Below are 16,865 nucleotides of genomic sequence, written 5' to 3'. Positions count from 1 at the left end.
AGGCACTCCGTTCCATTCCTGCTCCCAGCTGAACAGCTGCTTTCACTTAATGTCTTCAAGTGTTGCAGCAACTTTACACTAACTGAGACATCTCCCCTGCACCATATAAACACCCATACACAACACCCTTAAATACCCACCCGAGGGGGTATCCAAGGCACAGCCAGAGAGGCACCTCCACGTCAACTTAAGGTGCAGCCCGAGAATGACGAGTGTACGCAAACAACATAACTCAGGGAGTGAGGGAGCTACCAGTGAGCTTCACTCACCTGTGCACACATGCTCCAGAGAAATGGACTGAAGCTCATCCTGTGACAGATTGCCCAGGAGAAACCCTGGAGAAAAACATAAACATTAAACCTCTCCATTCAACAGAATTCTCTTACCTGGAAAAGATCGATAAAACATTGTCTAATTAACGACAATTAATCTGTGCACTTTCACTCAATCTACTTATTATGCATCCCTACCCAAATTCCCAATTAGATTCTACCCGATAACTCACTTTCGGCTATGTTACTCTATATATAAAGTAGAATGTGTTTGGGGGTGAGTTTAACTCACTGCTCGTAACTGTTAATTTATGTGTAATTCCCCCCATTGCCTCAAACCAGAACCCCTGAATTGATTCCAGTCTGTAACTCACTCCCAGGTATCCGCTATCCAAACCTCTTCATTAATCCCTGCTGCTCAATCATACGCAAGGGCTCTACAGCTGCTACTGGTGCTGGCAGGTGGGACTAGATTGGGTTGGGATATCTGGTCGGCATGGACGAGTTGGATTGAAGGGTCTGTTTCCGTGCTGTACCTCTCTATGACTATGACTCTACTGTTTCACTTGTGCCTGAGCTCCTGTCCCAGCCCTTTCTGCTCGGGAGGTTTGGCTTACCTGTAAACATGACAGCATTTCCACGAATCTCAGGCCACACACTCTTGAAGAAAGAGACATTGCCCATTATGTAAAAGTTGACCTTCTCCGGGAAATCACTGATCTGAAGAGGAGCAAAAACAAGAGAGCTGGTTCCCATTCATCATCAATACGAAGATCGCCAATGTTAGCCTGTAGCACCCAGCTAAAATTCACCACTGACCTGTGTTCAAACAAGCAATCAATCTGGGTTCTAACTCATGGGGTGGGGCGTGGAATTGAGGAAGTGCAGCTAGGTTTGTATCTGAATGTAGATCTCCCAATGTGTTTGCCCAGGTTAAGGCAAATGGTTCATTTGATGCTAGCTCAGGGCATTTTGCAAGAATATCACTTCATGCAGCACTCCAACATTTATATCGCATGAGGAGAAGAATATGGATTGTTTCACCTGCAAACTGAAGAGCAATGGCTAGAAGATCCCTTGTGCAGGCTATCAGCACCAGGAATTAATTGAAGGCTTCAGTGGGGAGGTGTTTATATTTAAAACAAAATGGGAATGTTAGAGATTGGCATGTAATGAGGGGTTCAGATGGTGGAGGGTTGGTTTATAAATGGAACAGATAACTAGGAATGAGTTACAGACTGGAATCTAATCAAGGGCTTCAGGGTGGGGAGGTGGGGATTTATAGATAAAATAAGATTTTTGCAAGGTTTGTAGCTCAGGTGTAGGTTTGATATCCAGACGTTTCATTACCTGGCTAGGTAACATCATCAGTGGTGACCTCCAAGTGAAGCGAAGCCATTGTCTCTAGCTTTCTATTTATGTTTGTCCTGGATGGGGTTCTCCTTTTAGAAAACAGAGGAGAACCGCCTATACAACGTATTCAAGAAGAACGGATACTCAAAAAATACAGTCCGCAGATTCCTCAAGAACAAGCAGACCAAACACAGCCAGAAACCCTAACCACCTTACCATACATCAAAGAAGCTTCAGAAATGACAGCCAGACTACTGAGACCCCTCAGAATCCTAGTAGCACACAAACCCACCAACACTCTCAAACAAAAACTAAAACTTAAAAGACCCAATACAACCCATGGACAAAACCAACGTCATCTACAAACTTCCATGCAAGGACTGCCATACACACTACGTAGGACAAACAGGAAGAAAGTTAGCCACCAGGATACACGAACACCAGCTAGCCACAAAAAGACACGACCCTCTCTCCCTCATAGCCCGACACACGGATTAAAAAAACCACCATTTTGACTGGGACAACACATCTATCCTGGGACAGGCTAAGCAAAGACATGCCGGAGAATTCCTAGAGGCCTGGCACTCCAACCACAACGCCATAAACAAACACATAGATCCAGATGCCATCTATCAACCCCTCAGAAAACAAACAGGAAATGACATCACCACAAACCCCAGGAACCCCATCCTGGAGAAAGATATAAATAGAAAGCTGGAGACAACAGCTTCGCTTCACTTGGAGGTCACCACTGATGATGTTACCTAGCCAGGTAATGAAACGTCTGGATATCAAACCTACAGCTCAGCGAGCAAACCTACACCCTATTAAATAAGATGTCTAGGACTGAGTTACAGCTGGATTATAATCTACAAGCTAACCAATCAGCACTCTCATGTATACAACCGAATGCTGGTTTTGTGGTGGAACTGCAGGGAGATTGCTGGAAATTATAGGTTCTATGTTTTATGTCAGTGAGCCATCCGTCAGTGGCAGGGAAATTATTGGGGGCAATTCTGAAGGACAGGGTTTACTTGCATTTGAAGAATGGATTTACTAGTCATCGTCAGCGTGGTTTTCTGCAGGGAGGGCTTGGCTCACAAACTTTACTGAGTTTTTGAGGAAGTGACAATGACAATTGATGAGGGTAGGGCAGTGGATGTTGTCCAAATGGACTTTACTAAAGCATATGACAAGAGCCCTCATGGTAGGCCGGTCAAATCACATGAGTTAGCAAATTGGATAAAAAATTGGCTTGGTCACAGAAGACAGAGGGTAGCTGTGGGAAGGATGTTTCTCTAACTGGAAAATTGTGACCATTGGTGTTAGAGTCACATAGCACAGAAACAGATCCTTTGGTCCAACCAGTCCATGCCAAACATAATCCCAAGCTAAACCACTCCCACCTGCCTGCTCCTGGCCCCTTTCCTATTCATGTACTTATCCAAATGTCTTTTAAACCTTGTAATTGTACCCACATCCACCACTTCCTCAGGAAGTACATTCCACACAAAAAAAATCTGCCCCATATATCTTTAAAGCTCTCTCCTCTCACCATAAATTTGAGCCCCCTCGTCTTGAAATCTCCCATCCTAGGGAAAAGACAACTACTATTAATCTATGCCCCTCATAGAGAAGTACAGAACAGCACAGAACAGGCCCTTTGGCCCACGATGTTGTGCTGAGACTTAATCATAATGTAAAATATAGTAAGCTAACCTACGCATCTCTCAACTCACTGCTATCCATGTGCATGGCCAGCAGTCGCTTAAAAGTCGTTCTACAAACTTTCATAAGGTCACCTCTCAACCTCCTACGCTCCAGTTAAAAACATCCCAGCCTGTCCAGCTCAAACCTTCCATACCCAACATCATCCTGGTAAATCTCTTCAGCTTAATAATACCTTTCCTATAACTGGGTGACCAGAACTGATCACCGTATTCCAGGACAGGCCTCACCAATGTCCTGTACAACCTCAACATGATGTCCCAACTCCTATACTCAAAGGACAAACATGAGCAAATGTGCTTATGCCTTTATAACCACCCTGGATCAGTGGTGCTGGAAGAGCACAGCAGTTCAGGCAGCATCCAACGAGCAGCGAAATCGACTTTCGGGCAAAAGCCCTTCATCAGGAATATTTTTACCACCTTTATAACCACCCTGTCTAATGTGACGCAAACTTCAAAGAGTTATGTACCCCTAGGTCCCTCTGTTCTACAACACAACCCAAGGCCCTACAGTGTGCAAATCCTACCCTTACTTGTTGTATCAAAATGCAATACCTATATTCAGATTGAACTCCATTTGCCATTTATCAGCCCATTGACCCACTTGCTGAAAATGTGTTGCTGGTTAAAGCACAGCAGGTTAGGCAGCATCCAGGAAACAGGAAATTCGACGTTTCGGGTCAGAGCCCCCGGAAAACCTTCTTGACAGTCTACTATTCCACCTATATCCTCATCCAAATCTTTTATAAAAATGATAAACATCAGAGGACCCTGGGGAACACTGCTGGTCACAGACTTCCAGTCCAAAAAACAACCCTCCACCATTTCTCGGTCTCCTGCTGTTAAGCTAATTATGTATCCAATTGACATGCGACCTAACTTTACTAATTAGTCTACCGTGCAGAACCTGGTCAAAGACTTTACTAGTGTCCAAGATACAGTGCCGGGATCACTGTAGTTTGAAATTGAAATAAATGTTTGTAATAAAAATGTCAGTTGTCTAATTAGTAAGTTTGCAGATGATTTGAAAGTTGGTGGCGTTGTGGATAGTGAGGAGGATCGCAAAGGATACAGCTGGCAGATGGAGTTTAATCTGGAAAAGTGTAAGGTAATGCATTTTGGGAGGTTAACTGCAAGATGAAAACATATAGTAAAGGGCAGGATCCTGAGCAGCAATGAAGGATCCGGAAATGCAAATCCATAACTCCCTGAAAGCAGCCAAACAAGTGGATAAAGTGGTGAAGGTGTAATGCCAATGCTTACCTTCATCGGTTCAGGCGCTGAGTAGAACAGTTGGCAAGAGATGTTGCAGCTGGATAACACTTTGGTCAGGCCGTATATGGAGCAGTGTGCGCACAGCTCTGGTCCCCATACTATAGGAAGGATGTGGAAGCTTTGGAGAGGGTGTGAAAGAGGTTTACCAGGACGCTGCCTGGATTGGAGCATGTTAGCCAAATGGAGAGGTTGGACAGACTGTATTCGCTAAAGCATCAGAGGCTGAGGGAACAACCTGACAGGAGTATATAAAGTTGAGGGGGCAAGTTTTAAAGGAGATTTATGAGAAGTTTTTTTATTTGACAGTGGGTGTTGCTGCTAGGGAGGATGGCAGAAGCAAAGTTTAAGAGGCATTTAGATAGACACATGAACAGGCAGGGAACAGAGGAAATGGACCATGTGCAGGCAGGTGGGATAGGTTAGAACAGCATCATGGGGGGCCTAAGGGCCTGTTCCTGTAACATTCTACACAAAGCTTTTTCTCAAACAAAAACTCTCACTCTGACCATAAGATTATCTGATACTAGATTGTTCATTTTTAAAATCTGAGATTGATAGATCTTTGAGTGTGTAAGGTGTCTCAGGGTTTAGGAGGAAAGACAGGGAGTTAAATGTGGGGCAGGCTTTAGTGGGAGAACGGCCTCCTCGCGATCTGCATGGAATACTCACAATGTGTTTCGCCAAGTCATTGATGAATTCTCCGTAGTGTAGGTTTGCTTCCTCCAGGAGGTGTTTCTGCAACATCGCACGGACACTTTCTGAACCTAATAAAGGCCCCACTAATCGCAAAGTAAACTTACAGGCCTACAGAGAGAGTAACAAACCTGCTCATTACAGATGACCAAAATGTCCTAATTAAATTATTTGTTTACATGAAGTAACCATATTGCATGGAGTAAAGCCCCCTCCACTGTCCCCCATCAAACCCTCCCAGGACAGGACAGCACGGGGTCAGAGACAGAGTAAAGCTCCCTCTACACTGTCCCCCATCAAACCCTCCCAGGACAGGACAGCATGGGGTCAGAGACAGAGTAAAGCTCCCTCTACACTGTCCCCATCAAACCCTCCCAGGGACAGGGACGGCACAGGGTTAGATACAGAGTAAAGCTCCCTCTACACTGTCCCCATCAAACACTCCCAGGACAGGGACAGCATGGGGTCAGATACAGCGTAAAGCTCCCTCTACACCATCCCCATCAAACCCTCCCCAGACAGGGACAGCACAGGGTTAGATACAGAGTAAAGCTCCCTCTACACTGTCGCCATCGAACACACCCAGGGACAGCACAGGATTAGATACAGCGTAAAACTCCCTCTACACTGTCCCCATCAAACCCTCCCAGGACAGGGACAGCACAGGGATAAATACAGAGTAAAGCTCCCTCTACACTGTCCAGCCTCACTGTTAAACAGAGTGCTCTCTCTCTCTGTTGTGATCTGATACACTCCCTCCCAAAGGAGAGCCCAGCACATTCTCATTGCTGTGAACTCAGTCTATTACGTTCTGAGTAACTCGGGCTGTGCCCAGCTCAGACACTTAACCCCAGGAGAGCACTGGGAGAAACGGTCCCAGAGTGAAGGGGGTGACCCCCTGGGTGTTTGCCCAGCTAGCCCCCTACCCCCTCGGACACGGTACCTTCACCACCTCCTCACTGCTGTCGTTCAGATGCAGCAGCAGGCTGACCAGACTCGAGTGAATTTGTTCCACAAAGTCAGCTTTTGATTGTCCGTCTCCAAACCGCGACAGCTTCCCAAAAACGGTGAAAGCTGCAGCCCGCACAGCGTCTTTATCCTGTAGGAAAAACCGCACCTCTGTGAAACCTCCAGGAGCTGATGGTGGGAATCCCGGACTCTGGAACCCGCCCCCCTCTCTGGGGCAGCTGAAACGACAACACACTCTTTCACCCCAAATGGTCATAGGGAGAGGCTGAACAGGGTGGGGCTTTTTTCCCTGGAGCGTCGGAGGCTGAGGGATGACCTTATAGAGGCTTACAAAATTATGAGGGGTATGGATAGGATAAATAGTCAAAGCCTTTTCCCTGGGGTCAGGGAGTCCAGAACTAGAGGGCATAGGTTTAGGGTGAGAGGGGAAAGATATGAGACACCTACGGGGCAACATTTTCACGCAGAGAGTGGTACGTGTATGGAATGAGCTGCCAGAGGACGTGGTGGAGGCTGGTACAATATTTACGAGGCATTTGGATGGGTATATGAATTGGATGGGCATATGAATAGGAAGGGTTTTGAGGAATATGGGCCGGGTGCTGGCAGGTGGGCTAGATTAGTTTAGGAAATCTGGGCCAGCATGGATGAGTTGGGCCGAAGGGTCTGTTTCTGTGCTGTACATCTCTCTGACTCAATCACAGCTATGCAGCAACAATAGCATTCAGGCACCCTGGGATTTCGTCCTGGAACACGGAATGAGTTGTTGGTCTTCAGAGGGGAAGCAGACTGGGATACAAAATGATGTTGGGTCTCGAATAACCCAGTTAAACCTCGCCCCAACTCCTGTTTTCCACAATGACCTGGCCCTAACGAGCTGGTTGAAGACCAGCCAAGTGGTTTCTCCACACCCACAGTACCGGAGAAAGTTACAGAGCACAGAGATTTTCATTTGTAAAAATTCACCGTAATATAAGACAATTGGGAAAGGTAGCTGGTTTATTGGATGTTTAATCCTGGAATGTGATCCACAGAGGATGGGAGTAGTAACTGGGCGTGGCAAAGCTCTGTTTAAACTAGTCAGGAGGAAACTAGACTAGTTTCCAGATGCTTACCCCGAGACAGGCATTTCACTTCTTAAACCATTGCTACTCCCTCCCCTCCCCCCCCACCACCCCACCCCCCCGCCCCGCTCCACACACCGCCCCTCCTCCCCCCCACCGCCCCTCCCCCCACACTCCGCACCACCCCTCCTCCCCCCACCGCCCCTCCCCCCCACGTACTGCCCCCCCACCACCCAACCCCACGCGCCGCACCCCCTCCCCCACACACCGCCCCCCCTCCCCACACACCGCCCCCCTCCCCACACCGCTCCGCCCCACGCACTGACCCCCACCCCGCCCCACGCACTGACCCCCTCCCCCACACCACCCCGCCCCACGCACCGCCCCCCCCCCCAACGTACCGCCCCCCGCTCCCCCACACCGACCCCCACCCCCACCTTCTCGAAGAAGGGCCGGATGCGGAGGGCGATGTTGATCAGAATGGGCTGGACGTCGATCTCGTCGAGTTGGTCCAGGACCTTGGAGAGGCTGGACATGGCCTCCAGGGTGATCAGGTCGTCCGGGTCATCTTTCTCATCCACCCCAGCAATCATGGCCGACAGCAGCTTGGTCGAGTATTTGTGAATCTGTGGGACGGACAACGACATCAGATTCTGCCTCAGCCCAGGGTCTGGCTCACAGCCTCGGCTAGGCCATTGCTGTCAGGAACACCTCCTTCCCGGCCTTTAATAACGGAGTCTCTCTCTAACTTCAGATAATGCTGACCTTGCTTTGTGAGCTCCTGTGCAGTGTAATGTGTATGCCTCACTCCTGTCTAAGCACCCAATGATCTTTGTTATGAACTACCTGTCCTGCTCACAAACAAAGCTTTTCACTGTACTACGTGACTACAATAAATCAAGCCAAACCCACCACAGCCCCCTCACTCCCTGGGCCTGTTTCCTGGTCCTTAACATCCTGTGGGGACCACCTATGTCCCAGAATCCTTAAGACACAAGAACAGGAAGCAGCCATTCGGCCCCTCAAGCCTGTTCTACCACTCAATGGGACCATGATCTGACATTCCTCACAGCCACTTCTCCCTTAAACCCTCAACTCCCCAACTGATCAGGAATCTCTCTCTCAGCTTTAAGTATACACAAGGACTCTGCCCCCACCGCTCTCTGCGGTAAGGAGCTCCAAAGACTCAGCCGTAAACCAACATCACCCTCCCCGCCCCATACCCTCTACCCAACCCACTCCCCTGCCCTCAGACTTTCCCCAGGTCTGCCCCACAGCTGGGTGGCTCTCCTTCCCTCCCTCAGCAGTGCTCCCCCCCACCCCTGCACCTCCCATTGTGGGGATGGGATCCGAATCCCCGATGAACACATTCCTGACCTTGTGAGGAGCTCCGACAGCAGCGTTCCCCAGGCCTCTGATGGTCAACATCCGGACAACGCTGGACGTATCCACCAGACAGGGCAGCAAACTGCTGAGCAGGACGTCAGTCAGGACCAGGTCAGAGGTCACACGGTGGTTCAGTAACTGCAAAAGGTCAGAGGGTCAGAGGTCATCCAAAGACCCATAATCATCACCTTGAAACATTAACTCAACCACTTACAATCCTGACAAGCTGCCTACATTTTCATAGCCTCTTTCACAACCCCAGGTCCATCCCAAAGTGCCTCACAGCCAATAAAACACTTGTCTCGAGTGTAATGGAGGGGGAACAGCAACCAGTTTGTGCACAGCAACATCCCACAACATGGCAATGACCAAGTCATGGGTCCGTAGTGCTTGGTTTGGTGGGCAGTGGGGGTGAGTTTGGAGATGTGGGCCTTACTCTCTGCCAAAGGACAGAGAGAGGGGTCAGTGTCCAGTACCCTCTACCCCTCCCAGCTCCATCACGTTAAAAGATTTGGGAATCCTCATCCACCATCACCAAAAGCTGGTATTGACGCTCAGTGGGGAGCAGAGAAGGTAACTAGCTTATGGCCACTTATTCCAAAGGGAATACAGTATAAAAGTCAGGAAGCTTTGGTAAAACTCTGCAGGACTGTAGTCAGGACCCTGCAGCTGGAGTACTGTGTACAGTGGTGGTCCCCTGTCCTAAGGGAGGACAGACTGACCGTGACTACCTGGTCAGGTCCACGCCCCTCTACAACCCACCCTCCTGTCCTGGTACCTTCCCCTGCCACCGCAGGAACTGTAAAACCTGTGCCCACACCTCCTCCCTCACCTCTATCCAAGGCCCCAAAGGAGCCTTCCACATCCATCAAGGTTTTACCTGCACGTCCACCAATGTCATTTATTGTATCCGTTGCTCCCGATGCGGTCTCCTCTACACTGGGCACCTCCTAGCAAAGCGCTTTAGGGAACATCTCTGGGACACCCGCACCAATCAGCCACACCGTCCCGTGGCCCAACATTTCAACTCCCCCTCCCACTCTGCCGAGGACATGGAGGTCCTGGGCCTCCTTCACCGCCGCTCCCTCACCACCAGACGCCTGGAGGAAGAACGCCTCATCTTGCGCCTCGGAACACTTCAACCCCAGGGCATCAATGTGGACTTCACCAGTTTCCTCATTTCCCCTTCCCCCACCTCACCCTAGCTCCAACCTTCCAGCTCAACATTGTCCCCATGACTTGTCCTACCTGCCTATCTTCCTTTCCACCTATCCACTCCACCCTCCCCCTGCCCCCGACCTATCACCTTCATGCCCACCCCAACCTTCCTCTCATTTATCTCTCCACGCTTCAGGCTCTCTGCCTCAATTCCTGATGAAGGGTTTTTGCCCGAAACGTCGATTTTCCTGCTCCTCGGATGCTGCCTGACCTGCTGCGCTTCTCCAGCACCACTCTAACCCAGAATCTGCAGTCAGTGTTTTTACCTGATAGCAGATAAGGAAAGGTTGTCTTATGGAAGAGAGATTGAGTATTCATTGGAGTTTGGGAAAACGAGAGGTGACTATTGAAACATAGGGAACTTGGCAGGGTAGATGTGGAGAGGCTGTTTCCCCTTGTGGGAGAGCCCAGGAGCAGAGGGGCATAGTCTCAGAAAAAGGGGCTGCACATTTAAGACAGAGATGAGGAGGAATTTCTTCCCTCAAAAGGGAGTGAATCCACTGAATCCACTGAAGGGAATCAAGGGTGTGCGGGGAAAAGGCAGAAAGTGGATTTGAGGACAATCAGATAAGCCATGGCAGAGGAGACTCAATGGGCCGAATGGCCTACTGCTGCTCCTACATCTTCTGGTCTGATTAGATTAGAATCCCTACAGTGTGGAAACAAGCCCTTCAGCCCAACAAGTCCACACCAACCCTCTGAAGAATAACCCACCCAGACCCATTCCTCTATATTTACCCCTGATTAATGCACCTAACCTGCACATCCCTGAACACTGTGGATAATTTAGCATGGCCAATTCACCTGACCTGCACATCTCTGGATTGTGGGAAGAAACCAGGGCACCCAGAGAAACCCACGCAGACACGGGGAAAACATGCAAACTCCACACAGACAGTGGCCAGAGGCTGGAATCGAACCTGGGTGCTGTGAGGCAGCAATGCTAACCACTGAGCCACCGTGCCGCACTGCCACACTGTCTGCAGCCTGATGCTCACTCACTCCCCTCTTTGGTTTTAATCAAGTTAAAATGTCACCATCTGCAAGGTGGCGTTCAAAGCCGTCTCCCCAGAATATGAGACCATGCAGAGAGTTGGGGAGTGCAGTGGGGTGGGTCTGCAAGAGAGACCTCAGGGAGTCAGAGTACTGGGGGAAACAAGGAATGGGACCTGGGGGCAGGGAAAGACTGAGGTCTGTTCTCCTGACAGCATTTTTAAAAACAGGGATGTATCGCAGCTGGAGAAAGAGTTAAACGTTGGACTGAGTGGGTTGAATAGTGTGATAGTTGTCAATCACACAGTGTATATATGAACCCCATCACCAGCCACAGTCAGCACAACTTCACTCTGCCTGCTCCCTCAGCCAGGTCCGTGTCTGTCAGCACGTGGGTTATTCTGTTCAAAGAGGTTGATAACATTCGCCAAGTTATTTTAAACAGAATGGAAAATGTGAATCGCGTCAGGAATGAGAGTCCAGGAAAATGTCGGCACCGTGAGCCAGCAATGGGAGTTTTCCAATGACACAGCCAAATCCGGCTGACCCACGGACCTTTCCCCACATCCCGTCTCCCACCGTCACCCCAGACAGAGACAGCCCGCACCCACACACTCCCACCCACCCCCCCCTCCCCCCAGGAGGGGCAGGGATAATCATGGGGGATGGTGGGGAGTGCAGAGGGGGGAGGGGAAGCAGGGTGCCACACTGTCTGCAGCACGATGCATGCGCACTCACCTCTCCGAAGAAAGCGACGGTGGTGACTCTCTGTCCCTCGTACGGGCTGCTCAGCATGGGGGCTAGCTGCTCCACGATGCTGCTGAGGTGAGTGACTCCATGTTGAGCCATCGCCCTGTGAAAACACACACACTCCTCACCAACCATCAGGAACACCAGCCATCGACAGCACAGAGAGGAGATACCCCCCCACCCACCACGTCCGTGACTATCCCAGAGTATCCTCGCTCACATCCCAGCCCTGACAGCTCTATCCACTCCCAGCTGCGCTGCTCGGTGAAGATTTAGTTGACTCCATTTTTAAATAATTGCAGCTGCCTCCTCTGCCCATTCAGAGACCACATTCCCCATTACAACATGTCGTTGGAGGTCAAGGAGGAAGGGTCATGTCTCCTCCCTCCGTTCATCCCCCACGTCACTGACGCTCCTGCCCCCTCAGTTACTCAGCAACGAGCCCTCGGTAACTCCGAGTGACCATGTCGAATCCCACTCCTGTCAATGTGCACGACGGCTGGAGGAGGAGCGCCTCATCTTCCGCCTGGGAACCCTCCAACCACAAGGAATGAACTCAGATTTCTCCAGTTTCCTCATTTCCCCTCCCCCCACCTTGTCTCAGTCGGTTCCCTCAACTCAGCACCGCCCTCCTAACCTGCAATCCTCTTCCTGACCTCTCCGCCCCCACCCCACTCCGGCCTATCACCCTCACCTTGACCTCCTTCCACCTATCACATCTCCATCGCCCTCCCCCAAGTCCCTCCTCCCTACCTTTTATCTTAGCCTGCTGGACACACTTTCCTCATTCCTGATGAAGGGCTTTAGCCCGAAACGTCGAATTTCCTGTTCCTTGGATGCTGCCTGACCTGCTGCGCTTTAACCAGCAACACATTTTCAGCTCCTGTCAATGTGCTGTCAGGAGAACAAAGCTGAGTTCCTGAACCTCGATTTCACACCCTCGCGATGGGAGCTGAGGGACTAGTCACACCACCCTTTCCCTCAACGTGGAAATATAATTGCCATCCCCTCTCAGTCACTAGGCCAAAACCCTGGAACTCCCTCCATTACACAGTGGGTTATTTAGAGAATGGTTCTTAAAGTCTCATTCCCAGATTCAGGGCTGTGTTCACAGGGGGGGGGGGGGGGGGGGAGAGGGGGGAATGGTGGGGTTTGAACGCACCTGGCCAGCACTGCCACTCCTTGGTGATGCGATTCAGGGCTCCTCATCAAATCCCAGCCCTTCTCCTCCTCCATCATCCGCAGCAGCTCCTCACCCTTCCCTCGAACGGTCAACAGCCTCAAAGCCTCCACCGAGCAGCTGCAAGAGAATCAGACGTCAGTCTCACTGTCGGTACACGGCCTTACAGAGTCACACCACACGGGACTGGGTGTACCTGAGGATCGATGCCTGGGCCTGATTAAGGGAGCACCCTGAAGACCAGCGTTCTGACACCGAGGGACACACAGATCGCACAAGGTGGGCTAAAAGACCTGGGAGATGTCTGAATATCTCTACCGAATCCCCCTTTGACCATCGCTGTTCTGAGAATGAGTCCAGCCTCTCCACACCAACTAAAGCTGATCCCTGCTTCCTCTCAACGGCTCGGAATGCTGTGCCCACAACAGAACACAAAACGCTCAGTTCATTCTGTTTTCGAAAGGAGAACTCCCAGCCTCGTTGCCTGCGAGTATTGTTAAAATATTAAAACCGTGGAGGAGCAGGGGAACCCCCTTGCAGTGAAGGTATGCTTGTGTTGGCAGCCTTCTATCTGCAATTGTTAAATGTCAGAATGAAAGACAATATAAAAGCACCAGGACACATGGCAGACTAACAGCTCACACATTTAACCAAAACTCTCCACTCATCCCAATAAAACCAAATCCTGCAGATGCCAGAAACAGGAAACAGAAACAGAGTGCTGGAGAAACTCAGCAGGTCTGGGCAGCAGCTGTGGAGAAGGAAACAGAGCCCCTCCTGTGAAGCGCTTCTGTGCTGAATCCTCCGGCGTTTATAATGGTTTGATCAGCACAGAAGCACTTCACAGGAGGCTCCCAAGCACTGAGGATGTCACCTAGCCAGGGGACGAAACGTTTGCAAGAAAAACTCCCAGCTCGGCGAACAGAACCACAACAACGAGCACCCGAGCTACAAATCTTCTCACAAACTTAGTAGAAAACAGAGTTAACACTGATAGTCTAATGACCCTTCACCACCAACCTCCTCCAGATTCACCAACGAGATGTGGTTATCACAGGCCAGGTCAGCATTCACTGCCCATCCCTAATTACCGCACATTGCAGTGGGTCATGTGTTGGCCAGGCTGAGTCAGGATAGTAGATTTCCCTCTGGAAAAGAACACTAGAGAAGTGCGCAGGTGTTGACAACAATAGCTGCCGGTTTCCTGGCCACTGTTTACTGAAATCAGCAAATCATTGTCAATTCACAAATTCCATGAAGCTTTCACCAGCTCCCGCACTGGGATTTGAACCATTGCCTCCAGACCGTTACTGTCTAGGTCACTAACCCGAGATGTCATCATGACCCCCCAGTATTCGCCCAGAAACATGACTGGGTAAAACCAATGACTGCAGATGCTGGAAACCAGAGTTCAGATTAGAGTGGTGCTGGAAAAGCACAGCAGATCAGGCAGCATCAGAGGAGCAGGAAAATCGACCTTTCGGGCAAAATCCCTTCATCAGGAATACAGGCAGATTGGGGAGATAAATGAGAGGAGGGTAGGAGTGGGGAGAAAGTAGCATAGAGTACAATAGGTGAGTAGGGTGGGGATGAAGGTGATAGGTCAGGGAGGAGAGGGTGGAGTGGATAGGTGGAAAGGAAGATAGGCAGGTAGGACAAGTCATGGGGACGGTGCTGAGCTGGAAGGTTGGAACTGGGATGAGGTAGGAGAAGGGGAAATGAGGAAACTGTTGAAGCCCACATTGATGCCCTGGGGTTGAAGTGTTCCGAGGCGGAAGATGAGGTGTTCTTCCTCCAGGCGTCTGGTGGTGAGGGAGCGGCGGTGAAGGAGGCCCAGGACCTCCATGTCCTCGGCAGAGTGGGAGGGGGAGTTGAAATGTTGGGCCACGGGGCGGTGTGGTTGATTGGTGCGGGTGTCCTGGAGATGTTCCCTAAAGCGCTCTGCTAGGAGGCGCCCAGTCTCCCCAATGTAGAGGAGACCGCATCGGGAGCAACGGATACAATAAATAATATTAGTGGATGTGCAGGTGAAACTCTAATGGATGTGGAAGGCTCCTTTAGGGCCTTGGATGGAGGTGAGGGAGGAGGTGTGGGCACAGGTTTTACAGTTCCTGCGGTGGCAGGGGAAAGTGCCAGGATGAGAGGGTGGGTCGTAGGGGGGTGTGGACCTGACCAGGTAGTCACTGAGGGAACGGTCTTTGCGGAAGGCGGAAAGGGGAGGGGAGGGAAATATATCCCTGGTGGTGGGGTCATTTTGGAGGTGGCGGAAATGTCGGTGCTTTATGCGAAGGTTGGTAGAGTGGAAAGTGAGGATCATGGGGGTTCTCTCCTTGTTACGGTTGGAGGGGTGGGGTCTGAGGGCAGAGGTGTGGGATGTCGACGAGATGCGTTGGAGGGCATCTTCAACCATGTGGGAAGGGAAATTGCGGTCTCTAGAGAAGGAGGCCATCTGGTGTGTTCTGTGGTGGAACTGGTCCTCCCGGGAGCAGATACGGTGGAGGCGGAGGAATTGGGAATACGGGATGGCATTTTTGCAGGAGATAGGGTGGGAACAGGTGTACTCCAGGTAGCTGTGGGAGTCAGTGGGTTTGTAAGAAATGTCGGTGACAAGTCCAACGATTCCCACAGCTACCTGGATCACACCTCTTCCCACCCTACCTCCTGCAAAAATGCCATCCCGTATTCCCAATTCCTCCGCCTCCACCATATCTGCTCCCAGGAGGACCAGTTCCAGCATAGAACACACCAGATGGCCTCCTTCTTTAGAGACTGCAATTGCCCTTCCCACGTGGTTAAAGATGCCCTCCTACGCATCTCATCCACATCCCGCACCTCCGCTCTCAGACCCCATCCCTCCAACCATAACAAGGACAGAACCCCCCCCCCGGTGCTCACCTTCCACCCAACCAACCTTCACATAAACCATGTCATATGCCGACATTTCTGCCACCTCCAAGCGGACCCCACCACCAGGGATATATTTCCCTCTCCACCTTCTGCAAAGACCGTTCCCTCCGTGACTACCTGGTCAGGTCCACACCCCTCTACAACCCACCCTCCCACCCTGGCACCTTCCCCTGTCACCGCAGGAATTGCAAAACCTGAACCCACACCTCCTCCCTCACCTCTATCCAAGGCCCTAAAGGAGCCTTCCACATCCAAAGTTTTACCTGCACATCCACTAATATCATTTATTGTATCCGTTGCTCCCGATGCGGTCTCCTCTACATTGGGGAGACTGGACACCTCCTAGCAGAGCACTTTAGGGAACATCTCCAGGACACCCGCACCAATCAACCACACCGCCCTGTGGCCCAACATTTCAACTCCCCCTCCCACTCTGCCGAGGACATGGAGGTCCTGGGCCTCCTTCACCACCGCTCCCTCACCACCAGACGCCTGGAGGAAGAACGCCTCAACTTCCGCCTCGGAACACTTCAACCCCAGGGCATCAATGTGAACTTCAACAGTTTCCTCATTTCCCCTTCCCCCACCTCACCAGAGTTCCAAACTTCCAGCTCAGTACTGTCCTCATGACCTGTCCTACCTGCCTATCTTCCTTTCCACTCCACCCTCCTCTCTGATCTATCACTTCATCCCACCCCCATCCACCCATTGTACTCTTTACTACCTTCCCCCACCCTCCTCCCTCACCTATCACCTCCATTCCCTCCCCCACTCACCTATTGTACTCTATGCTACTTTCTCCCCATCCTCACCCCACTCTCATTTATTTCTCCACCCTTCAGGCTCTCTGCCTGTTTCCTGATGAAGGGCTTTTGCCCGAAACGTTGATTTTTCTTGCTCCTCAGATGCTGCCTGAACTGCTGTGCGTTTCCAGCATCACTCTAATCCAGAAACACGACTGCCCAATTCCCACATTTCCAGCAATTACACTCCATTACAGACATTGGGTGGTTCCCTGGAATGTGCAGTATTCATTAACACTCTGTCACACTGAGCTCTCAGAGCTGAGGGAAGG

The 16,865-nt window shown here is 50.8% G+C and overlaps 1 protein-coding gene across 1 annotated transcript in view; it reads right to left on the bottom strand.

The window, feature by feature from the left end:
- The window catches only part of mroh1 (maestro heat-like repeat family member 1), an 89,676-nt gene that overhangs the window by 5,333 nt on the left and 67,478 nt on the right, over nucleotides 1-16,865 (bottom strand). The window contains exons 34-41 of the mRNA XM_060825244.1: nucleotides 12,866-13,003; nucleotides 11,692-11,806; nucleotides 8,734-8,880; nucleotides 7,794-7,982; nucleotides 6,267-6,422; nucleotides 5,300-5,434; nucleotides 890-992; nucleotides 270-335 (exon numbers count right to left, since the gene is read on the bottom strand). Coding sequence (XP_060681227.1) covers nucleotides 270-335; nucleotides 890-992; nucleotides 5,300-5,434; nucleotides 6,267-6,422; nucleotides 7,794-7,982; nucleotides 8,734-8,880; nucleotides 11,692-11,806; nucleotides 12,866-13,003 — 1,049 coding nt within the window. The remainder of the gene's footprint in view (nucleotides 1-269; nucleotides 336-889; nucleotides 993-5,299; nucleotides 5,435-6,266; nucleotides 6,423-7,793; nucleotides 7,983-8,733; nucleotides 8,881-11,691; nucleotides 11,807-12,865; nucleotides 13,004-16,865) is intronic.

This window comes from Hemiscyllium ocellatum, chromosome 5 (assembly GCF_020745735.1).
Source record: "Hemiscyllium ocellatum isolate sHemOce1 chromosome 5, sHemOce1.pat.X.cur, whole genome shotgun sequence".
Taxonomy (NCBI): domain Eukaryota; kingdom Metazoa; phylum Chordata; class Chondrichthyes; order Orectolobiformes; family Hemiscylliidae; genus Hemiscyllium; species Hemiscyllium ocellatum.
The sequence above is the reverse complement of the archived record's forward strand: the minus strand, read 5'-3'. Positions and strand labels throughout refer to the sequence as shown.